This window comes from Heliangelus exortis, chromosome 6 (genome assembly GCF_036169615.1).
Source record: "Heliangelus exortis chromosome 6, bHelExo1.hap1, whole genome shotgun sequence".
NCBI lineage: Eukaryota > Metazoa > Chordata > Aves > Apodiformes > Trochilidae > Heliangelus > Heliangelus exortis.
Window position 1 is genome coordinate 21829830 of NC_092427.1, and position 25354 is coordinate 21855183.

At 42.5% G+C, this 25354-nt stretch overlaps 1 protein-coding gene across 14 annotated transcripts in view; it reads right to left on the reverse strand.

Annotated features, from left to right (window-relative positions):
• Nucleotides 1–25354, reverse strand: part of HDAC4 (histone deacetylase 4) — a 258653-nt gene that overhangs the window by 184857 nt on the left and 48442 nt on the right. Inside the window, exon 1 of one of the 14 annotated variants that reach the window (XM_071747137.1) lies at nt 21929–22114. The exons of 11 other annotated variants lie outside the window; for them this stretch is intronic. Coding sequence is in view for 2 of the 3 variants with exons in the window: in XM_071747135.1 (XP_071603236.1) it covers nt 13781–13835 (55 nt within the window). In the remaining variant the exon portion in view is untranslated. Of the gene's footprint in view, nt 1–13780; nt 14060–21928; nt 22115–25354 lie in introns of those variants that run through there. 2 more of the 14 variants (XM_071747135.1, XM_071747130.1) reach the window with 2 other exon arrangements.

Genomic DNA, 25354 nt, shown 5'->3' on the forward strand with positions numbered 1-25354 from the left:
ACTAGAAGTGTGAACACATTTCTAGCTGGCAGCAAGGAATAGCTTCTGCATCCCAGTCACAGCAGCAAAACCAAAAGAGCAACCAATATAGCACAGTTCAGACTATGAGGAATCATCTCTAGCAGATGTCATGGTGGGTTCTGCAGCCACTTGCTGCCCTCAGAAAGGGCCCACCAGCCTGATCTCTCCTCTGTTTATTTTTTACTTAATTTTCACTGAAACAAATTACAGACATTCATAGTTAAAAGCAACTTCACAGGGCTAACTCCTACCTCAGTGCCTTAAATTCAGAGTCTGTGTCTGTAGCTGTGCTCTGGAACCACAGGAGAAGGGCTGAAACCCAGAGCCATGGGCAGCTTTAGCAAGCTGGACAGCTGAACTGCTACAACAGAAATCCTTTAGTAGCAACTCAGGATAAACAGAAAAAAAAAATGTGGTTTCCTTTTCTGTAACTGTGCAGCTGTGAGCATGCAGGTACTTCTGTACCAAGGAGCTCCAGAGGTGAGCAGCCCCGCATTCCACTGCAGCTAAGCAGGGAAGGACAAAGCAAAGAAACAGCAGGACAAGGGCATGTGCCTGGAGGTATTCAGAGCAGGGCTTCTCCAAAAGCCCACAAGCTTCACACCCCACTCTGTCCAGCCTCAACTCTTCCTCTACAAGGCATATGGACACAAACAGCAGAGAAAGAATATATGGCAAGTCCATTTGGGTTTTGGTCTGCTGGGGGAGAACTGGAAAGAGAGGGCTCTTCAGGCACAGCTTTGGTGGCTCTTGGAGGTGGGGAGCTCAGCCAGCCTTCACCTAGGGGAAAGACGGTCCATCTGCTCCTGCTGTACTGGCAGCACCTTATGCCAGGTTCCCTAAACATTCATCAAATCATTAATAAAACCAAGTAAGACAAAGCTATTTTTACTCCTGTTGACACCATTAGAAATGCAAGCCGTCCCTTACAAAACTGTAGGCTTTACTATTCTCACATGAACTTATTATCTGTCCTCAAAAGTAGATACTTTATATAAAAGTAATCAAAAAGGACTACAAACATGCAGTTTAGAAGTTCCACACAGATCAATGGTGCTCTTGTTCATCTACAGTTTAAGAATCTTCCATCTTAAGGAAGCAGTGCACCGATCTGTTGCTGGTATTACACAGCTGAGCATTTCTGTACACTCACTACAGGAGACTGTGCTGCTGCATAGATATAGATATGGATACAGATATGGATGTGGATGAGACAGTGCTGCTGCAATATGTACATGCACATGCACAGTGCAAGATGCAACTACTAAAGGATAATTCAGAAAAAAAAAACAAAGCAGAATATATACAACTGTCAAATTCGCAGCCACGCATTCATGGTAGCTATAGAGATCTGCTTTGAGAAATACCACAGCAGACTAAGGGAAACACAGCAGGAAAATTTTTAAACATTCAGGGCTTTTAGAGCAATGACTAGTATGGAAGAGAGTAAGTTTCTTTTGTTTCTGACATCAAGTGTTTCATCAGATGCTGGCTGCCACAAAAAGGAAAGGGGGAGGAGCAGGTGGATAGGGATTTGAATAAAAAGATGCTAACCCTGAAGTCTGACAGTACTTAAGGCTAAGAGGGAAAACTCAAGTTCCCAGTAAAACTCAAGGCAAGATTTTCCTGTCATTAACTAATATCAAAAAGGAAATAACTCTTTTCAAGAGAGAATGAGAGCATCCCCACTGCAAATGCTTTCAACTGCAAGGCCAGAGCCACCAAAATAAACTGAGCTATAACCTCCTCTCTGGCCCTGAACAGCTACCTCCAGCTCAGAGTGGTACCACACTACAGCATGTGTAGAACTCAGGGCCCCTGAGCTGAAAGGTAATGGGTTGTCCAACTGGCTTTACCACCAATATTTACTCTGCCATGAGTACTCACTTCAGCAGGTCCAATTTCCTTCCCCGTCTTGCTCGGGCCCCTGCACTTGTTTATGAGTTGAAGCACAGCAGCTGCTCTGCAGAGACGCAGGGAACCAGAGCAGCAAGTGGATTAAATAAGCAATATACACACTGGTATGAAGAAAGACCCCTATCTTGAGATACTAATGATAATAAAGCAACAGAGGATAATTTTATATTTCCAAAGGACCAACCTTCTAGAAGCTTCATTAAAAAACGAAACACTTTAAGATAAAGTCAAAATCCAGCTAGAAGCTCACATCAGACACACATAAGTTAACGTCCACCGCTTTCTGTCTGCATAATCCCAGAGGAGAGCAAAGAGTCAGGCGTGAGGCTGAACTCTAAAAGCACTTCATCTGCTACACTGCCAAAAAGTAAACGGTTTTTGAAACATCTGTAGTTATCTAATAAAACCAAACCTCACTCGCTAAAACAGCACAAAACAGGAGGCAGTGGCCTATTGATTTTCCGTTAACTTAATATTGATGGTTTTGAGCCCAGAAGTATTACCTACAAAGATTTAAAAAAAAAAAAAAAATACAAAAACCACAGCATGAAGAAGTTTCATAGTGAAATCTTTTTTATAGTGAAAAGTTAACAAGCAACTCAATGACTCAGAAAGCTGGTGAGGAAGAGAGAAAACATTCTGAAAAACTTCCAAGCTCCAGTCTTAGGTTACAGAATGAGAGCATCCCAGAGCATTTAACAATTTCCACTTAAATCAAGCTAATAGGGAGATTTAACCTTAATTTCCACTGGTTTACAATCAAAAGTTTTCCTTTACTTTAGGATGGAAAAAGTGTTTCCCCTCCTACTTTTTCAACTTTCACATGAAGCATAAAGAAGGTGCCAAAATGAAGTATGGTTTGATGGACTGCAGCTTTCCCCTTGCATTTGGGTTTCCTCATGGAGGTAATTTCTTCCTGGGCACAGCTTTCTGCCTCTCCCATCTGCCCAGCTACAAGCTAGCACAAAACCGAGGCAAACCTGACACATTTCCCACATGTTTTGGAGAAACAGGGCAAGTTCTTCTATGACATCCTTCCTCTCTTCCCTTGCCCTACATTTTATTTGAGCAACATTCATGCCAAGCAGCTCTCCTCCAGAAAGACCTTTAGCAGAGTGAACACCCCTAAGAGTCAGTTTTACAAGGTGCTGGACCATCTCATCTAAACCATGTTCCTACCTGGAAAGGTTGGACCTGATGATCCTTTAAGTCCCTTCCAAACTTCTATGACTGTTCAAGAGCCTGCTCTAAAAACAATCCCTGATCTATTTTGGAGGCAGAAGTATTACTGGAGCAGCTCACTAACAGAGCAGGATCAGCCTGGGCAAATGAAGTTAAGGGCAGACTGGATGGGGTTCTGGGGAACCAGGTCCAGTGGGAGTGTCCCTGCCCATGGTCAGGGGGTTGGAACTAAATGATCTTTAAGGTCCCTTCCAACCCAAACCTGACTGTGAATGTATGATTCTGTAAGTCCCACCAGTGTCACCAAGGCCCCTGGTTTTGCATGCTGCATGGAGAACCAGCAGCCCCCACTAACCACCCCTCCTTTCCATCATGAGGTAAAGAAGATACCCAAAGACGCTTGGAAAGGGATGGAAGCTGTGCAACAGCACCCACCATCTGCCAAATCAGAAATAATCTTCGTTACAAAGCAGCTGATGGATTAAGACCTGCACTCTTAAAGACTTCAAAACTTGCACGGCTAAACGACAGTTTGAGATAAAAATCACCTAACGGGTCACATGCAGCCTTAGAAAAACCCAGCCCAGTACTATGCTGGTTTTGCAAGCCCTCCCTTTTTCTCAGTACAGAACAGCTTCGGTTTCTTCAAAGCCTTTGGAAAACTGCCCCTTTACTCGCTCATTAGCCTTAAGTGCAGCCATTTGCTAATTTCGAAATGCAGCTGTTCATAAATCAAAGTTCAAAAGGTGCTTCAAAACAAATCAGTCCCTGCAGCTGCTGACCGTTGATCTTTACAACTTTGGCAATTTCTTAGAAGGGAATATTCTAACAGCAGCATCAGTCTAAGGGTATCACCAACTGCTTCTTGTTTCTAGGCTGTATGTTTGGGGTTTATTATAATAAAGCTACCTGGCCAAGTGCCAGGGAAAACACCAGAGGATAAGCAGTAATTTGTCAGCTCAGCCTGCAAAGACCTTCAAGACAAGGAGAGTCAGAAGGTGCCAGTCTAAGGGCAAGGGCATTTCTGATGGCCAGAATACAACTGGGAATCCACACCTGTACTTCATTAAACAATTTATATACTTCTACTCTAGGGAACTGCCTGGATCCAGTTGACTTTTCTGTCACATCTCCCACCCTACAAGTGGGTAGGGTGCACAAGTGCAATCACACTAAGGGTAGCTCACCAAAGTGCTCAGAAACACCAAGGTGGAACTTATATCGCAACTTGCCACCACACTTACTGTGGGAAAAAGTCCATCAAGTTTGCCAGTAAAAAAATTTGGTAATAACTGTGGCAATAACTGTTGCAAACTGCAAAAAGAGATTTGCTTAACAAACAAAAAAATAAGCACGTGAGAGTTCTCTGCAACATTTGGGAAGATGTGCTCCTCTCTACCTGCAAGTAATTTTGTAGATGCTATAAAATAACAGACTGCAAATATATGATGAAATTAACTGATAAAACAGCTCCCTCCTTTCTAGTCTGTCTCTGATGATTAAAACCACTCAGAAACAACAACCCCAAGCCTGGAGATAGAGGCAAGCAGGCCTGCTAGTGCTCATTTCCACAGGAAAACACTAATGTTGTCTAAAGACTGGACAGCTGAAATCAGACAAAATTTACAGAGTCCAGAGGAGGAAAACATGGGTAGAGGAAAAAAACAACTGCTCTTCTCTAGTGTTTTATCAACATTTATTGATTTATTTTAAAAGCTGGGTGGAACATGAGTAATTAATAGAATGCCATATGCCCATGTGCTGCATCTGCTACAGCAATTTATTCTTGTAGTTATTTTATTACCTTCTTTGGCAACTGAATGAGATAAGGATCAGCATCCTGACACTTGGAAATTAGCTTGTTTCCATGACTGTCAGCAGGAAAGCAGGAATTAATCCTCCAATTTCAGACTGAAAAATAGTGAGAGCGAGTCCAATGAAGGAAAAAAAAATGTTTCTGTGTTTGCAAAGGGGAGGAGGGGCAAAAGTGTTTGGAAGAGCAGTGGCCTTAATATGCTGGCAAGCCTACAGCCCATGAGATCAATGTTTTGATGAGCAAAAGGACCAGTGCCAGAGGGGATGGGGAGGAGGAGAAGAGACTTCAATGAGCTGGAAGCATGGAGAGAGGAAGAGGCAGGGAAGTAGTATGAGAATGAACTAGGTCAAGGATGGGTATAGGACAACAGAAATCAGAGGATGCTTGCACGGGAACATCACAGCCAACGAGGACTCCAGATATGGGTCCCGAGGGCTGGGAGGAGAGATGAAAGAAGAATAGTTGCTCTCACCTACAAGTGAAAGGAGATTTAGTCTGGACCCTGCATACAAGCAGACAGTGTGCATCTTGCAGTCTGCCTAACCACTAGGCAAACCTTCACCAAGAGGGCTTCTTTTGTAATGCCTCTCCAAAAGACTTTCTGGTCAGCAGCAGCATCAATTCATGTCCCACCCCAAGGCTGAGTTTGCTAAAGGGATTTATTTCTGGTCTTGCAATCTACTTCAAGGTGGGAGTTCCATTTCAGCACTGACATTACCTGGCTTGCAATCCTGCTTCAGTCACTGTTTCTAGGTCAGAAGGTACAGATTTACTGTCAAAAAACACAGATAATTCTGTGATAAAGTACTCCCACATTTAGAGATATAGAAAGATGACTCTGTAATGAAGTTCTTATTTTTTAAAATCCAACAAATAATTAAATGTAAAGAAAAATGGCATCCCTTTACATATAAACACCCATCAGAACAACCTTAGGGATAAACTCCATACTTACACAAAGAAACCTGCACATATGTGTCTCTGAAAAACAAGCTCAAACTTAGAGATTCCAGGAGTTCAGTGACACCTCAGTGTACCAGCAGGACCAGCCTGGGGAGCTGACAAAAAAAAGCACATCAGCTTCTCATCTCCCACTTGAACTACAGGCTTTCTCCCCAGAGCCTGAGTCTGGATCACTGAGCCCAGTTTCAAGAGGATCAGCTTGAAGGAGTTACTCGCACATTTGCCTTGGTCTTGTGTTCCAAACTGTGAACAAAGCCTCTTTTAAATGTGGTTTGATTGACGCAAATCAAGAGCTGAGTGGTGATTCATCCTTGTCAGACCATAACACTTGAATAAAAACAGCATGTAGACAAACTTGCTGATGCTCTCAAATGCTCAGCACTATCGTGAAGGCATCAGTCAAATGCAGACCGCTCATGATACGGTAGTTTTTATTCCCCCTCCTCCTCCCCCTATAAGACATCTTGCATTTTCCTAGGTAACAGAGTTGTAATAAATCTTCAGGCATAAATGTGTAATTAGCATATTCCTGTGCTTGCCTACAGCTTGGCAAGAAAGATTAGGGAATCAAATAGAGTTATGGCATAATCCCAGTGGATTTAAGGGATAACCCACAGACAGACCCTGCTGACTCCCTGCAGTTAGACAGCAGGACTGCAGCACCATCAGTCATGTACTTTGACCGTTCAATCCCCAACCTAAGTCTACTGCCTCTCCCTCCATGGTAAAGATGTTTGTCCTCTCTTTTCCTTTCCCATGAGCTTCACAGGAGACTGAAGAGCTGGACCAGAGAGGTTTGAGTCTGGGGTCAGAAGCCTTTAGCCTCATTTTTAAGGGTGCCTTCAGAAAAGAGTCAAAAGCAGCATCTGAACTGACCCCAAGCTTCAGCTGTCCCTGCTGAGCCTGAACTGGTCCTGCTTTCCTTGCATTTCACGCAGGCTCTACAGAGGGTGTTCGGAAATGAAGATAAAGCTGTGATACTTATGCATTCTCCACGTACCTCAGTCCAACATATCTAGAAGAGACACAAACATGACCTGACTCCATGCCTTCAGCCTCTGAGCAGGCCAATTAGGAAGTCTGCAGTCTGAAGTCATGCTGTAAGACAGCTAGAAGAGACACCAGGAATAGCAAACATAATTGGACTTGGTGTCTTCATTCCAAAACAGCCTAAATAGAAAGTCTGCAGCCTAGAGCCATGCCACAGGGCAGCTCCAGACTTCCTGTGAAGGAGCTGACATGCTTTCACAAGAAGATGGTTCAGTCAGAAACACATTTCCTACTTCAATAAAGCCACATCTGCCCCAGAAGTAGACACAGGTATCCCACCACCTCACCCACGGGGCTTAAAAAAGCACTTAGAAAAGTCAGACCTTCTGATTGGCATCTGGGTTTGCACATTCAGGAGAAACAGCATAGATCACAAAATCCTCTGTTCTCCTCCTAGCTAGAAGAGGGTGGGGTTCAGGGGAAGGAGCTGCTGGGCACAGGAGGGTCCCTGCCACCAGCAGCAGGCTGGTGCTGTGCTGCTGTAGCTCTCCCCAGCCACACACAAAGAAATCATACAAACCTCCCCCATAATTAACTCATGAAAATGACACCATTATGTTTCTGCAAACAGTTAGGAAACAAAAGAGAATATACAAAGATCCTGCCAACAACACAAAATAAACTGAAAATATTGTTTCATACTAATCTTTCTGTAAACCATTTCAAGACAAACACAACTGTAGGTAAAAAGATACAAACAAGCTTGATTTCTGAAGTAACTCTTAAATCCAAGATGCACCCTGATGATATTCAGGTTCTCAAGGCACTTAAAAAAACACATCTGATCTCCAGCAGTCTGCCAAAATGAGACACCATCTTTCCCTCTGAGGGGCTGGAAAAAGATGTCAAGATGTGTCCAGTGGCCTGCACCAAACCAATGCTCCTCTATGTTCAGCTCTGCCAGCGTGGCAATCCATCCCAAAGCTTCTGGATCCTGAGTTGGCTTTGCTAGAACAAGCCTATATTCTGCACCTGAGCTCCCAAGAGACTTCACCCACAGCCCTCCTGCTGTTTTGAGGACTCCCTTATCACCACCTGCATTTCCCAGCTCTTCACCTCTCCTTCCAGATGGTGTCTGGACCCAGCTTGCACTGACCGAGGGGAAGTAGCTCCCCTACTCCATTCAGGAGTGGGTAAAGAAAAGGCTAAGAAGAAAGTACTCACCACCTACAAGTTCACAACGCTCACCTCCTCCCACCATTTTCTGAAAGTTAGCTGGAAGGGAAAAGAAAAATAAAGCTAGACCAAGCTGGCAGCTCTCATCGCAGGAGCCCAGGAGAAAACAGAATCAAACCAGGAAGGACCTGAGATACAGAGTACATCCATATCAGCATTTCAGTTTGGGCCAGGGTGCCTCAGAAGGGCATCTCCTGGGACACACCACTTAAGCCATGTCATGGATTGTATCTCAGACATTTTAGCAAACTCCATTTCTCTGCAGAAAAATATTTACAGGAGAGGTATTACAGGAGAACACCTAATGGACTTTCTCATGGCCACCATGCCACTTGTGGATATTCAGTCCACACAACTAGATTGGAGCTGATACAATATAAGTCCCTATAGGACATTAGCATCTGTTTCAGCCCCATCCCAGCAAGGACACAGCCTGTGCCATCACGTCTGCTCCGGCACTGAGCTGCTCACACAGAGCCTCTCCACAGCCTGGACCCAGTCCTATCCTTTACCACTTACCCACTACCATGCTTAAGCAGTGCTGCACCACTACTGAGAAGATATTTTAACCGAAGGGTAAGACAAAATAGAGCTTTTCATAACAACACACCTCTCCAGCTGGCTCAAAAGGGATGTCTAAAATGGTGGAGGCACTCAAGCTCAGTATCTATACCATACTGCAAGCTAAGACCAGCCTAAGGAGGAACCCACCAACACCAGAGTATCAGACTTAACTCACCAGGATGAAAATTAGTTAGAGAGGGTGACAGAAAACAATGAAAGAAGATTTCTCAGAAAAACACTATCATGAAACAGTTCAATACTGCAACACTGCAGTTGACACCCTCTCAGTTTCCAGTTTAGTCATCATTTAAAAAACAAAACTCGAAGCACAAAGCCCTTGTGAAGTTAGTTGATGAAGCACTGTATCATGATGCTGGGAAGGAATTTAAAAAGGCTAATTTGACATGGTATTTTCCAGTATAAACACATTTGGTCCCATGTTATTCCTAAGTGATACAACAATTGTACAAGGCAGTGGGGTTGAACACATCCTCTAGAGCTTCAGGTATTATAAGCCACTAAATAACTGATGCTCCAAAACCTTCTGGCAGCTCATACTTATGGGTAGGTAAAAATGCAAATAGAGCTTCAGATGAGGTGCTATCATAAGGACAGCACTAGAACAAATAATTTAATCTGAGCTTCAAAAACCTAAGGCATGCTTTTATTTTTTTTTTTAGTTAGCTCCCAAGAAACATTCTTTTCTTTGTTTATATTAAATTATGCAACTGGAAAACTTTTTTTAAGTAGTGTTATCAATCACTATAAGCAAACTAGTAAGTGCCCATGCAGTTATGGCAGGATTTTTTCCCTGTTACACTGCTGCACAAGAATCTGGCAGGATGCACCTTCAGCTGTGCTCTCCAAACAACAGATCACTTCTTATTTTGTTGGCCAAACAAAGAGAGGAAGAGATTTTTTTTCAGGCAGAACCCTACAAGCAGCTGTCTGCAAATATCAACAGCTGGAAGGCAACACACATTATCTTAAAAATAGAGAAGGCAGAAGATCAACACGTGAGGATCAGGACAAGGTGACAGACAAGAGCAAATATATACTTCCAAATATAGTCCCTGTGGTAAATTTCAGTTGCTCTTAGGTTTAGGTTTTAGGAAACCATCAGCATGACTAACATACTTAGGAAGTCCAGAAATGAAATCTTGCATTGTTTTTGGCTTAATGCAGGAAATCGGCTTTAATGACAACCTACAGTTAGCTCTGTAGTAATTTTCTTTCTGCTTCATTGACATACATGACAAGACTTTATTAGCAGGGCTAAAATTAAAAACAAAACATTTTTCCCAGCTGCAAAGAATGCTCAAGCATTCATTGACACCTCATGAAAAGAGAAAAAAAATATTTCAAAGCAATTCCATCACCTTTTTGTATCTCAGCTTTCCCCAGCATTTTACATCAGAAGTTTGTACTTTGTACAGCCATGACCAGATTTTTTTCCATCACCAAGATAAACTGCTATGAAAAATGAATGTCATAAAGGGCAGTATGTATTGTTGTGTCACAAATGAAATTATGACTTTTAACTCAGAAGATCAGCATGAACACACTCAAAAGGAGTACCATGGCACAATAGGGATTCCAGCTTCACTCAACATTAAGATTCCACACAATCCAATTACATGCATTAGAAGCTTCAAGATTTTTTTTTTTTTTCAGTGTGAGAAGTGATTTTGATTTAAAGTGCTTTCCCCATAACTGCAATCTAAACCCCATACACTTGATGTTTATGTATGGGGAGGGGAGGAAGCCCCAGATACCATGAACATTGATTTAAGCTTCAAGGCTTCCAAGTTGTGCCCATCTCCAGTCTGAAACAGCTCCTGCAATATCACCCCAATGACTTTGTCCCTCATTCCCTCTTAACCAAGACGCATCACTACTGTGTGTTTGTTTACTCTTCAAATACCTCTTTCCATCAGCTTTTCAGGGGCACTAATGCTACTCTGACCTACCCCTTCCTTCTGAGTAGCCAGAAGCAATTTGGGATCCTCAACAACCTGCAGCTTAGGCATTTTCAGTAGGACCCATTTAAACCATAAGCAGTACCTGGATGTCTACAAAGCCCTGAAGTTGGGACCCCATTTAACAGCTTCCCCCAAAGCCTCCTCCCCCATTGATTTTTCTACTGCCCTAGAGAAGCACAAAGCATGGCTTAGGGAACATTGTTAACAGTAATATTTTAAACACAGAACAAATTTTAAGGGCTGCCTGACAGGCTAAAGCCACCTTTGCTAGCTGCAGCTGTCTCATTCAAAAATTGCAGAAGGGTTACTGGGTATCAAAAACGCAACTAATTCAGAGTGATCTAGCATAATTTCTCTTTTCAGAACTTTTTTTCTTTTTAAATGGCTACTATTTAACAGACACCAGACACAGTGTAATCTGAGGTGACTGCTTATGATTTTGACTTTTTTGACAGCTTACATCACAAAAATTTAACTCCCTTGACAGTGTAGTTCTCCTATGCAAATCCTATTTGGGCCATGCTTCCCAGTTCCCTCAACACAGTCTTCCAGACAAGGCTAGCATCCTGGTACTCTGACAGCAAAGGCTTCCTTGCACACTAAAAAAAAATGCTCTGGAAGCACAATTCACAACTGAAACCAGTCAAACAGCTCACTACCAGTAAGTAGGTTATGGTAAGAAGATCAGCTGTAACTGGGGAAAAAAGCTGACTTGTTCATTTAGAAAATGTCTCATTTCTAACAGAGATTTTCTTCTTGTTACATCCTGTGCAGTAACAACCTACCTGCCTCTCTCTAAAGTCCCTGTCTTTTTTATATTGGTCTTGAAGTTTTTCAAAAAGAACAGAAATTGCAGCATCTAGTGAGTAATGTGATTGGAGGCTTTACTGACACCTGTTTGGCACAACTGGGATGGCTCTTACAGCTTTACCGCTTCTGAGTAATGGACACACTGAAAAACTAAAGTCAATAAAATATGTATGCTATGTAAACATGAGAAGTATATTCAGAGTGCAGATCTTCTTTAGGATGTTCCAACCATAAGCTTAATTAATATTAAGAGTTGGCAAGAACCTGCTAAGCAACAAGGGCAGCACTAGATCATTTATTGCCACTTTAGGTATCTCAGAAGAGCAAACAAGAGACACTGGCACAAAAAACTGTGCCCACACTTCTGGAAGAATTGCTCATAGATAATTTCAGATTCTCAAATCTGAAGCAGAAATATAGGCTGGTTTTTGTTTAGTTTTACAAATTTAAAGCAGAAGGGATGTCTGAAAACCGCCAAAGATTAGGGGGAAAAAAAAAAATGCAAAACCTGTAACATCTTCTTTGAGCCCCTCTCTCTGACATTAGAAAACCTTTGCTTTGGAAATAGAAAGGAAGGGGAACAGAGACAGAAGTAAGGGTTAATAATAAGAAAAATGGTTATGGAAAGGAAACTTACTTTGATAAATTACCATCATCATGCTGGGAAGGGAAGTTATCCAAGGAAGTGATCCTGCAGCACATCAAAACACTCACAGAACTCCCCAATCCAACTTCAATGGAAATGGTCATTAAGTACTTCCCAAACCCCACAAGGTAAAGAAAAGCATCCCAACTTACTTCAAGCCAGCAAAGGCAGTCATTGACATGGTCATTAATGTGTTCATCTGGCCTCAAAAAGCTTGCCATGGAAGTATGGTTTATGGTACAATGCAGAAAAAAGAGCTTTTCTGTCTGTGTACTGAGTTACTAGACTACAAAGGGAAAACAAGATTAAGCCATTAAAAAAGGGTTCACCATAAATGCTCTGTCTCAATGTTGCAATATGTTGACTCTTCTGTACTTAGTGTAGCTCAAACTCTTAGTAACAGTTCATTTCTTCCACACCTATCAACAATTCTGATTGAAGACATGTCAACTTCCTAAATAAAGCAAGTATTGCAACTGCTATGCAGAATCATTTCTCAGAATTACAGACTGGTTTGGGTAGGAAGAGATCCTGAAGAGCATCCAGGTCCAACACCCCTGCCATAGCCACAGACACCTCCCAGTAGACCAGGTTGCTCCAAGCCCCATCCAACCTGGCCTTGAGCACTTACAAGGATGGAACAGCCACAGCTTCTCTGGGCAACATGGGCCAGGGGCTCATCACCCTCACACTAAGTCCTTCTCCAGAGCTGACCTCAAGCATGTTCCCACCACACATACAGTTTTAATCATGACTATGAGAATCACCAACTCCAAACATTTAATGTAAAACTGGTGACAATTTTCTAGAGGTACTATGACTAGGAGGTTGCTACAAGAGCCTCAGAAGACCTTCCGCTGATAAATCATGTATATTGAGTGAATCCAGATTTGGAAATTAGGGTAAGCATATGGATGAAATTACATGTAGCAGAGTTGCAGGCAATTAAATGACACTTTTCAGACCCCAAAAGAAAGGGGAGTAGAGACAGATACACTTGCGGCACCTGCTTTCATGACTCTGGGAACTACTCCTTCTCAAAAAGCCGCTTACACTGCGGAGAACACAAAGGCACTCGAGTTGGCGCTACTCAGAAGATACTTCTGCTCAGTCTTGCAGCTATTTATAGTGAGCACAGTTTAAGGTGCACATGCTGCTGCAGACAAGCAAGCCCCTTGTTTTCACAGAAATTGATCTATGCTGCATGGATTATACAAACAGTTGTTTTCTTGCTCATTTCTACTCCACCAGCATCTCCCAGGATAAAAATGCACTTGTCGATACAGCAGCTGCTATCAAACGGCAGAACTGTTAGCAGCTGCTAAGCCTTTAACTGGGACTCTAGGTGAGTTTTGGAGAGATGTGCAGAAAATACAGCTGTGAAGCCTCTGCCTGCAGCTGCATGCAGACACTGAGGAGTGGTAATCTCTTTCCACACTATTCTTCTGGGGTTTAAAAAAACCAAAGCCAATTTTCTCAGCTTCACTCACTGTAAGTCCTTGTTTAATTATACCTGCACTGGTCTTTTTGAGTGAGTATTTTGATAGCAAACTTGGTATTCAGATTCTGTTTTCAGAAAAGACAGCCCAATTTCTTTCATAGCTATTACTTCTACTTTAGTATGTTATCATCTTCTGTAAAAATTTTCCTTACCTTTCTGCATCACTGCAGAGAAGACACATTTATAGTGTGCCCTGGGAGCAAACATGGCATGTCTGAAGTTGATCTCTCTTCTCAGTGTTGTAGGACTGTAACATTTTGCTCTGCTGGGCTGACAACCAGCCTGCCTTAAACAAGTTTTGTGCAGGAACAACCCCTGAATGTTCAGAGAAGTGTTTCACTTCTAAACGGGATGAAAAATCCAGGCTAGCAGCAAGAAGACAAAAACCACCACATGTGTGAGAACCTTCTTTTGAGGGCTGCTGCTGCTCAGACTCAGAAAACCACAAATAGCTGGTGACAGGACAGAGATCAATGGGTGAGGTGGTCAAAGGTACATGATAACCACAACTCACTACAGCAATAGCTCTTGTTTAATGCTGTAATATATACACAGAGATCAAAGCTAAACCTGCCTTTGCAATTAACACCAGCCCCAAATAAAATGAAATGCAGACAGCCTGCCTTTCCTCCCCAACCCCTTGCAGGGAGAAAAGGGTTTTCTTGCACTTAATAATTACACCAAGCTTGACACAGAGCTGGCAGCTGCCTTTGTGACCACGGTCATCCTCACACGAGAAGCTCAACACAGAGCTGGAGGCACATTTCCTCCTGCCATCTCCCCTGCACTGCTCTCTACAGCAATGACATTGGACCAAATGAAGGCTGGGAAGGTGCTATATGCAGGTAGAAAATAAAAAAGTGAGCTGTTCCCCACATGTGTGAGTGCAGTTTTTTATCTGGCATCAACCAGGACACACCTCATCCCTTTTAGGTTAATCAGATTTTCAGAGCTTCACCAGAGAAGGACCCAAAAGCTGCAGTTAAACTCAGTGGTATGAGGAGTATCCCCTGCACAAAGATTCCTTACCACTTTTCCATTTTTAGATTGAGTTACAACTTGGAGAATAGAGCCAAGGCAGGGGCCTGGTTAGCATACATTCAAAGCTTGTGTCTGTGAAACTCACTTTTACCCACAGACAGAAGCACAGAAAAAAACAAAAAAACAACACAAACTCCAAACAAAGCCCAAATCTTTGTTTTCCCATCAGTGATTTATCAGTTTAATTTTGGTATCTGTGCATTGCAAAATCACTGCTTACATAAAAAGCTGCCTGCCTGTTGAGCAATACAGTCTATAGCTCTGCTGCAACTGAAGCTGAGAGCAGGGGATGATAAGCTCAGGAACAGCCCCTCTCCTCAGAACTCCCCTCCAAAAACAGCTCAGATAACTCAACTCTGTTTTGCAGGGCTACAGAAGGGAGGTGTAGGATGTATGAATTGCAGACTCAACTGCAATTAACACAAACCACTGTACACAGGTGCTCTGCTTTTAACAACTCGTTTCTCTGCTGTTAGGATCAGCTCTGCTGTCCTTAGCCACAAGCAGTTGTTTTCTGGTAAGCATGAGCATCACCTGACCCTGGCAACAAGCCCCTGGGCCACTGCAGAACCACTCAGAGGAAAGAGGTGAGGATCCCAGAGAGAAACAACATAACCTTCTTTCTTTGCTACGTCTTGAGACTTGAATTCCATCCCTTAGAGTTCAAGCAAGTCCTGGCTCTGTCCTGCAACAGCACCCCTAAGCGAGACGAGCATTTAAGGGATACATATAAAGCCAGCAGCAAACAATCAAATGCAAAGGTTAATACTGAGAACTGCCAGAGAAAACTCACTTCTTCCAGTCAAGGCAGCAGTGCACTACATTACATTAGTAGAGGGGGAAAAAAAAACAAACCTGGAGGCTCTCTTTCAATTAGTTAAAACATCCTCAACCACGAGCGTATTTATGCCAAGATGTGATGTGGAAATCATGGCTGAATTGCAAGGCTGTGTGAAACCTTGCACAGGTCTAACACCTAAACCCACCCATAAGTGATGTCAGATTTACACCAAAGTGCCTTTGAAAAGGTGCATGAAGAACTGTCATTTTACAGGGACTGGGTGATCACTTAAACATTCATAAATCCCCCATAAAAGTTGGAGGCTATTTTTCATCAATTTTAAGCCCAATAACTGAACTAAGGGCATAACATCACCTCCTGTGAGGTCTTCTGGAGTCCATGGAGTTCTCACCCAAGCATTTGCTTTAAAACCTAGCCACCACTAAAAAAAGCAGGCCTACTTGAACAGAAATAGCTAAATGTCCATTACTACATCATCTGAGCCCAAAAGCTGCCTTCCTGAAGAGCCACAAAGAGTTCCACTTCCAAACCAAGACAGATTCCACAATTGTTTTGCTGCAGCCTCAGCAAGTGAGAAGTCACTGACCTTTTCACAGCCCGTACCTGAACAAGAAGTGCCCAGAAGGCTTTTTTTTCCCTTTATGATTAAAAGAGCAAGCTCATATCAACCCTGGCTGACTTTATGCAAAACATCTGAATGTAAAGGAGCTATTCTGTTTAACTAGTGTTGTCCCTACATATGTTGTTGTCAGCTGCTGGGGCCCCCAAGGAAATGGGGTATGGAGACAAAGATGTTTGTTTCTACACAGGATATACATATATGCATTTGTATGTATGTACATATATGTTCAGTATGTATGTTGCATATATGAGCAGACTTGACAGCAGCAATAATTCCCATTTATCATGCAACCCCCATTAGCCACTCATACTGCTTCAGTGTAGACAGACCTTGTATTTACCAAACAACTTGCAGAGATACCAACAAATTGTGGTATTTCAAGTCCTTTTCCTGGTAGCTGTCCTAAAGAACTGCTCCCAACTGCTCGAGCCCCTGAGCTCAGCAGCAGAGAAGACAGCACTACATTGGAAGGTGCACTTTGTATCCGTCACAGCAAGGTGGTGCTTCCCCCCACCTCCTCCTGTAAATGATGAAAGGTTCATTTATTCAGGAACCAACTACAGTGAGCTCTGGCTTACCTGGGAAAGCTTCCCATTCACCACAGGCAAGCGGAGTTTTTAAGACATGAATGTCTGTTTTATGAACACCTGCATGCAGTGAATGCTTCAAGTAAGAAATTTATAAACGTGAAGATTGTGTATAGGGGCAATATGTTATATCTCTAAGGAAAAAAACATGAGATGAAAAATGGTATCAAAGCCTAACCATCCACTGGTCCAAGAACATACTAACTCATCTTCTAAAATTCACAGGAGAATATATATCCCTAGCTATTCATTCCTTATTACATCTCTCCAATACACTCTCCCAGCATAAATCACAGTCCTAAAAAATCATCCTGTTCCGGGTGTGCCACGGCTACCCAAAGCACACACTACAGCCCCACCTCGTGCAAGCCCATCCCATATTGAGCTGAACACTACCCACAAAGCACAGAGATCCTCAAGAGAAAGGTGTGTGATACAGGAAGCCCTGTATCCTTAATAACCATCTAGAATACATGGCCCCAAACCCCTTGTCAGCAAGAGAAAAATTGCCCACTATGCCTATTTCATTAATGCCTCCAAAATTGTATCACAGAATGTCAACTTGGAAGGGACCTCAAGGGTCATCTGGTTCAACCCTGTCTTACACTCTTCATCCAGACACTTACCAAGCAAGTTACTGGAAAAGCTGGGTTCTGGAGGGAGGGGTTGAGGGGACAGAAGCAAGAACTCCAGCATGGATGCCACAGGACAGCAGCTCCTCTGAGCTCCCTCCTCTTTTTTAGAGGAAGATTACAAAGCTTTAGAAACCAGCAGCTGCCTCAGGGCAAGATGTGAAAAGATCAGTTTGACTCTCTGCTACACTTCAGCTCACGAAGAAAACAATTTTCAGAAGTGGCAGCAAGCCTGCAGGTGAAGGCAGGTTAAATAATTGCAAGTTAGCAAAAAAAATCCCCAAACATATATGGGTTAGTAGTGGAGATAACGGCATTTTACTCAGCAGGTTTCATCTACTATGAAATTTGGGGGAAATATTCTACAAGCACATTACCCACCACCTGAAACTGGAACCAAGATTTAGTTCTCTACCAATGGACTCTGCTTACAGGACACCAGCTAGAATTCCTTCCCCTCTTGCCAAAGGATAAGGGCCAGGTAAAGGCTATACATAAGTCAGTGCAAATAATCTATAAATGTGTAATCATGTAGGAGTGAAACAGTTAATTTCACAGCTTCAGAAGACAGCAACAAATTTCATGCCTTCCCAAAGTGAGTAGACATCAGCTACCCCCTCCCCTGTAGGGCTGAAAAGGCTTACAGATTTAAACCCACATTTCACTTCAAAATCGTCTGCCACAGAACTGTAAATAGTATGATAAACAGACAAAGTTTGCAAGTTAATTTTTATCAGCCTTTAATCAAGGCAGGTTTTGGTGGTCTTCCTCTATTATTGTCTCAGTGTCAAGGACAAATTAAAAGTTACAATAAAGATGCCAAATGCCTCCCCATAACAACGAGCATCTTTGAGATTTACCACCACTGGTGTCTGTTTTTCCATAGTGCAGCTCACAAACACATAACCAAAGGGCACATCTGCAAGTCCAAACAACACCATCACCTTTCAATTATGCAGCCATGAATGCTTCTCCTACCCATGGCATCTGCTGGCTGCTGTCCATGGATGTGGGCTTTCTTCTGAGACTGTCCAAAAGAGGGCAAGAGACCAACAACTGGAGTAAAAGATGAACAGCTGCAAATATTAATGCTCTCCTTAAAGTCTGAGTAGGCAGAACCTGACAATTTTTAAATACCATCCAGAGACACAGACTTTAAAAAATTGCCTCACTTAGATCAGCAGTTTGAGTTAACAGCTCCCTTCAACAGCAATCCACAAAGCAGGCCCTCCCTCAACTTTCTTCCTTAGTCCAGCTACAATTTTCCCCAATAACAAACATACAACCTCATTATTATAGGAGCTGATTCAACACTAATTTAAAGAAATAGAACTCTATGCATTTCCTAGAATTTTTAACAGGCCCTCTATAACTTTTTAAGATACGTCTCCTTTTCTTTGCAAAAGTTTAGATCTTATATGATAAAACCAGATATTGTAATAGGATAAATCAGGACAGAAAATCAGCCATTTTGGATCAAGCGCATCCCTTCAAATTGTACTTCCTTGCCTGTTTTCACTGGATGTTGTACATTCTTGTGTGCAAAAGCCATAGTATGTCTTGGCTGGTTTGGGAGGAGAAAAATTCACCCTGGACAGCAGGACCACCTGAGAACTTTTTACCTTGAGCTTTTCTTGTGGACAGGAAACAAGGAAGCTATTGGTGTTTCCTCTCTCTCTTTTACTCTGATTTCAGCAAGAAGACAGCCCTGTGGGGCTCAGTATTGCATTTGGGTTGCAACAGCTCTCACCTACAGATTCGCCAGGGCAGGTACACTAGCTATGACATTAAGATCAAGACCTGTAAAGGAAAACTCACTGTACTCTCCTTAAGATGGACTGTCTGCTTGGGAGACAGTCTTTTTTCCTCCACCTGTTAACTGACACAAGACTCCTGCCATAACCACAGAAACCATACAGACAACTAAGCTCTGACCTTGCACTTCTGACTGTAAAGAAGTACCAGAGAAGGGGCAAGAAGGGACAGCCATGAGCTCCCTCCACCTAGGCAGAAACTGAGTGTAAGGACGCATCCTGGGACACAAGGACAGCATGGCAGTCGGTCAGCACAGTCCCTAGGCCATGCCTGTGAGCTCCACATCCCTCAGGAGGTACAGCCCAAGCTGCACCCTTGGAAGAGCTACCTAGCTCTGGATTTGGAAGTTGTAGAGACCACTGAAGCAGCAAACCTGCAAAACAGATGAAGCCACAGTTACACATCTAATGGCTCTCCAGGCAAATATTTCAGGTATGTGCTAATGGGTTAATCTCAGCACGAGAGCAGAACCTGTTTTTTTAATGCTGCAAATAAATTCTTTGGCATTAGTTGGTTTGTTTAATCAGGTATTACAACAGCAGAAGCCTCAGCACCTGTAGAAGTAGCTTAAACTTTTTCATTAAAGTCAACTTAAGTACAAGACTGGAATGAGGTTGAAAGACACAAAAACTCCATGGTGGACTTTCTTGAGCTTGTTCAAGGGAAAACATTTAAGACAAGCTTTAAAATATGGTTTGGTCATTGGAGTTGGGTGGGTATGGGTTTTTTTTAGTGTAGACACAAACTCCCATGAGTTTGCTGATCAACACAGTCTAAAGAGATCCTACACAGCTCCAGTATATGAACTCATTCAACATTTCATTTAACTCATGCTGATGTTTTCATTGCTCCACACTTCTGATTAAGAAATCCCACCTTTGCACTGCAGCAGCCTCTCAGCTCTACTGCACACTCAAGTCAGCACCACACAGCAGGTTCTTCCTTATAGCCATTACATTTTAAGCACATTTAAGGCTGTATTTAAGGAATTTAGTATGATGCATTGCGGCTTCAGTGTTCTGTTGATCGGGGAAAGCATTTAAGAGCTTTAAGTTCAGTCAGTTTGATTTATGAAGAAGCATTACCTTCACAGCCTCAACACTTCTTCCCCATGAGTTCTTCCTGCTTGAATATGAACATATGCAAAAAACCCAAACCAGTAAGTCAAAAGAAAAGCGGGGTCAGGGCTTCACTCCTCATATTTCAAATAGCAAAAACAGAATTCCCACAGAAAAGGTTGTATCTTTCAAAAGGTTTTAGATTTCTAATCTGCCCAAGTACTTCAAAAGTGACACAGTGGGGGCGGAGTGAAATATTCAGCTTTTCTTAGAAAGGTTTGTTGTCTGCAAAAGAAAGAAAACACCAAAGCAAAAACCCTAAACAAAACCAAGAATTCACTCTGCTAAAAGGTCAGTGCATTGAGCTCATCAGCAAGATTCTTACAGGCTCTACAGAATGAAAGACAAATATGCTATAAGTTTTTACATTTAAACCATTAAGATTTAGATTTTTAACCCTTTTTAAAGAAATCTAAATTTTAAACATCCAGTCATCCTAGTTCCATATGCTCACATGCTCAAAAGTCTCTATTCTTTGCCCACCCTTCAGTCTGCCTTTATAATCAAAGAGATGCAAAGAAACAGAAAATGGGAATATAAAAAACAGTAGCATTGAGACAGCATTGCCCATTTAGTCCTAGGTGCTGCCTGACCTGCTGCAGTGGAACTCAGGAATCTGTCATTTATTTGATTTGAACTGCTACATATGAAAAGGATGGACCTACTGCAGCAGCACTTTGTTTTCCAGATGATTCTGACAGCACTGAAAAATGTAGTGGGGCTTTACCTCAAGAGCAAAGAAATCTGAAATGGTATCATCTTCAACCAACTGCAGCACCTCATTCCACAGAGGTATCTTTCCCCTGCAAAATGCTTTCCATGCCATAGCAATTTACAGCCCAAATTCTGAAAAAACATCCAGCAGTAATATTAGTTTGCAGTAGAAGGTCAGGCTGAGCTGCAGCTGCTCTGGATCCATCTTGGACTGTGCTCAGCTTCACTCCCAGCAAAGCCAGAACACTGACCCCTCTTGTCTCACCACCAGTGACCTCCACTCGTGAGTCAGAGCCCTTCCACTGCAGATCACACTTTCTGCCACAAACAGGAGCTGTCAGGGAATGACATCAGACCTGCCTGCTTCATGTATCTCCCTTACATAGCAGCATGAGAGAGCAAGAGATGGGTTCTGTACAGATGCACAAGAGTCACACTGACCATAGGCGTTACTGCTACCAGAATGACTTAAAGCATTGCTACTCTGACCTTTCATTTCAACAGCATATATGTCCCCCCCAAATTACTTTTGGGTAACCACATGCTCCAGAAACCAGATCTTAAAGACTGTACAAAACTACTTAGCAATTTCTGCTGTTAGAAACAGTGGGATCTGGGGCCAGGGAAACCCCAAGTGTTGCTTTGAAGAGAGACGCTCTGAGAAGCTGCAGCACCTGAATGCCCAAGTGATATGTGACAGTTCAACAGCTTTATGTTCAGCCTCCCCATAAAAAGAGATTTTTTTAACTTTGTAATAAATAAAGCTTAAAAAAGAAAAATTAAATGTTTTAATTACAGCAACAGCTCTGAATAAAAACATGAAAATCAGCACTCAAAGGAGTGCTGAGTTGAAACTGCTCACTGTATTGTTCATATTTACAGGATATATTTTCTGCAATTCCTATTTACAGAATATCCATCATCTCCCTAATAGTGAAGCCATCCAGTAAGACCCATATAGGCTCATACCTTATGTTATACTTCTCCAAGTCAAGCTTGGCATTGCTTTAGCAGCATGCTTCTCCACCAAGCCTAGACCACCAAGCCACCCTACTGCAATGTAAATACCTAAAACTCTGTTCTCCAACACATAAAAGAACGCCTGTTGCCATCCCAGTATAAAAGTGAAGTAGGAGAGATAGCCTGATTCCAAGAATACTAGGGAGACAACTTGAGCAGAGACATTCCTCGTTGTACTCACAGTGAACAGAAATACCCTCGTTTGTGTAAATACAGCCTTAGTCAACAGGAGGACAAATCTGTACACAGATAAATGCCACACACTGACGTCAGTGCCAGAGCAACCTAATCAAAGTACAGCCTTCATCTATTTTTAAAACCTAACTAAAAGTATTTCTCCTTTAATAAAAAACAAGATATTAAGACATCTTTTTTTAAAAAAATTCCTTTTAAAAATTCCCTGTGGCAGTAAAACAGAGCTGAAGTATTTATTTCTCTCTGGTACGGCAGACATAAAAGCAAAGCTATGCCCAATCCCCAAACTAGCTGTTCCATCCAATGTGTCACCAGACTAGAAAGCAGAAGATAAGGATTTGGGAAAGCGCACGCATCAGATTGGCACTGGTGTTTGTATTGGAAATTTACCCAGACAGGTTAAAAATAACACAGCGAATGTTCACAGCCATGCTGAAGGTCGCTTACAACAGAGCTGCTGTTTTTATAGTAAGAGCTCCTGGTGACATGTGACTCGCTGTTGCTAGTATTTTTGTCCCCAGAAAACATGCCACACAATCAGGTTCCCTTGGCTAAGAAATAAGGTCACAGAGGCTGGTCACACCAATACGGCAGCACCACAGCAGAAAAATCAAACCCAACGTCTACTTGATTGACTTGTAAGTCAGTGGAGGATTAGTTTCAAGAAGGAAAACATTGAAAAAAAAAGTCATTTATGTCTACCAGCACACTCTGGCCAGCATCCCTGCTACACATTTCCATGGTTTTAGGCCCCATTATCTCTGGGTCCACTTTCAATAACGTGAGAGTCAGCAAAGCTCAGGAAGTGTTCACCAAGACCAAGCCACAGAGCTTCCCAACCTTCTGGCCTTGCAGAGGACCAGTGTAGAGAGAAGAGCACCACTACCTTCAGAAAGCTGCTTTTGTAAGTGAGCTGGCCAAACGTCCACAGTAATTAGCATGAGGGATGTTCTCCACGGTGACGTTGGGGGCTCAGGCTGCATCCCACAGTCTCCTGTGAAGTCCTTGAGATGGCAGTGAAGCCAGACTCCACAGGTGAAAGGGGTCTTCCAGCTTCCCTGCAGTTGTGAAGTTTTCTGCAAGTGCTTCATGCAGGAGGAAAGAGCAAAACTCTTCAATTGTTAAATCCTCCATTTAGGGGAATGGACACTACCATTAAAATTCATCCCTACTGGAGACAGCAGGAGACAACTGACAAAAGGCAGGGCATACAAAGTAACAGTACAGGAGGCACTACAAGTTAGTATTTCCAGGCTGACTAACTACTAAGATCAAACTACAGGAGGAAACAACCAAATACCTTTTGGTAGCCAAGTCTCTGTCTGTTCCCATCAGAACTTTTTCAAAGGCTTTTGCATTTACTTTTTTTAATGAACTTACAAGGAACACAGACTGTTTTTTTGCATTTTCATCCCACCCCAGCATCCTTTCCTCAATGTTAGCCACCTTCCATAAAAGCCATGCTCAGTACAAATAATACAGGTTAAAACCTGAGCCTGTATTTCTACAGGGTAATAGGAACAAAAGTGAAACTACACAAGTCTTTAAGTCTTCTCTCTCTTTCTCTCTAGCAGTGCAGGTACAGCACTCATCAAGGCTCATCACCACTTCACATGGTAGTGGTCTCATTTTCAAAAGGTTGCTTGCCCACCCCCCAGCAACTTGCAGAGCACAAGCTAAAAAAAGTCTCATTCCCCAAGACAAAGTCCACCTTGCTACTGGTTTTCCAGGATTGCCAGAATCCACAGTTTTCTTTTTTAAGTGTGACTTCTTCACAAATATTAACAGCTTCTTCACACATAAGCTTACATCTCTCATCACTGGAACTTTGGACAAAGTCATTACTTGGTGTTAGCAGAGATACACAGTAAGCACATACAATGAATCCAAATCCTCTTTCCATGTTATCCTTGAAAGTAGAGGTGGTATGCATGGGATGCTATTTCTAAGTGTTCGCTTTTGTCTCTTACCCTTGTTCTTTGCTGTGTTTTAAAGGAAAAAGTCTGCTGTTCAAAAAGAGCAAGAATCTTTTAATACACTGCCAGTACTTCCTTCAGCTGGAACATACAACTGCTGTAAGAATTTCAAGCGTCTGTACTTAATAGATAAATGAAGATACCAGATTTATGAAAAATTTCTGATTCATTATTCCACACCGAAGCACAGAAAGTAAAGGCATGTTTAGCATCCAAGTTAGGCTCCACATCAGCTACCTGGTAAAAAGCTGTCAGTGCAGAACAGAAGGATTTTTATTCAGTGGAACATGAAAGCTTCATTCGTAACCTACTCACAGCAACCAGTGAAAGAGCACGCTGAGGGGAGCCGTAAATCAGCTGTGCAGAACCTGGCCTGCAGGACGCAGCTGGGATGCCCAACATGGCTCCCAGGAAACTCCCACTCCCATGGAAAAACTCTAGCCCCCAGGCACCAACCCCACCAGAAAGGTACTGCTGGCCTCTGAGCATAAACCCTCAGCAATAACAAAACAGGAGGCTAAAAACAAGAGAGGAGGAGAGAGAAAATTAAAATCACCGACTACTCAGTGACATCATATAGATGAACCTGTGAAGATACATATGAAGATGGATGTTTATCGATCCCTCTCTCAACCAAGGGTTGCCTTATTTAATGGAAGGCAGCAGGGATAAACCTCTTGGATAAACTACCAGTGGAAGAATCAATTTCCTCACAGAAAGGATCAATGATTATCCATTTTCCCTTTTATCCTCCTAGTCACAGAGAGAATTTGAGAAAACGAGCTAACCGCGGTGCCCATCTGCTCTCCTCCCAGACATTTCTTCAACTGAAAGATCTATAGCAGAGTCTGCACCAGACCTTTTTTGATAGGATTTTCATACAAAACTTAATCAAGCATGGTAAGTAAAGCAGCTTCACTTGAAATGCTAAATTTAGTGCCAGTCTGCAGCTTGACCGTGTAACCCACAGAGCTGGACAAGCTGAGATGGTCTCCTGAGACCAAGCAGTTTTGTCCAGCTCATTTTAAATTGGAAATATGCTAGTTCACAGATCTGGAGTAGCACGGAGACCTTAATTACATGAAAGAACGCAAGTACTGAATAACAAAGTCTTTAAGCAAGAACCATGCTGAGAGCTCCGAAGTCCCCTGCAGCACTTTCCCAACTCCCCCAGCAAATAAAACTCCACATTCAGGGAGGGAAA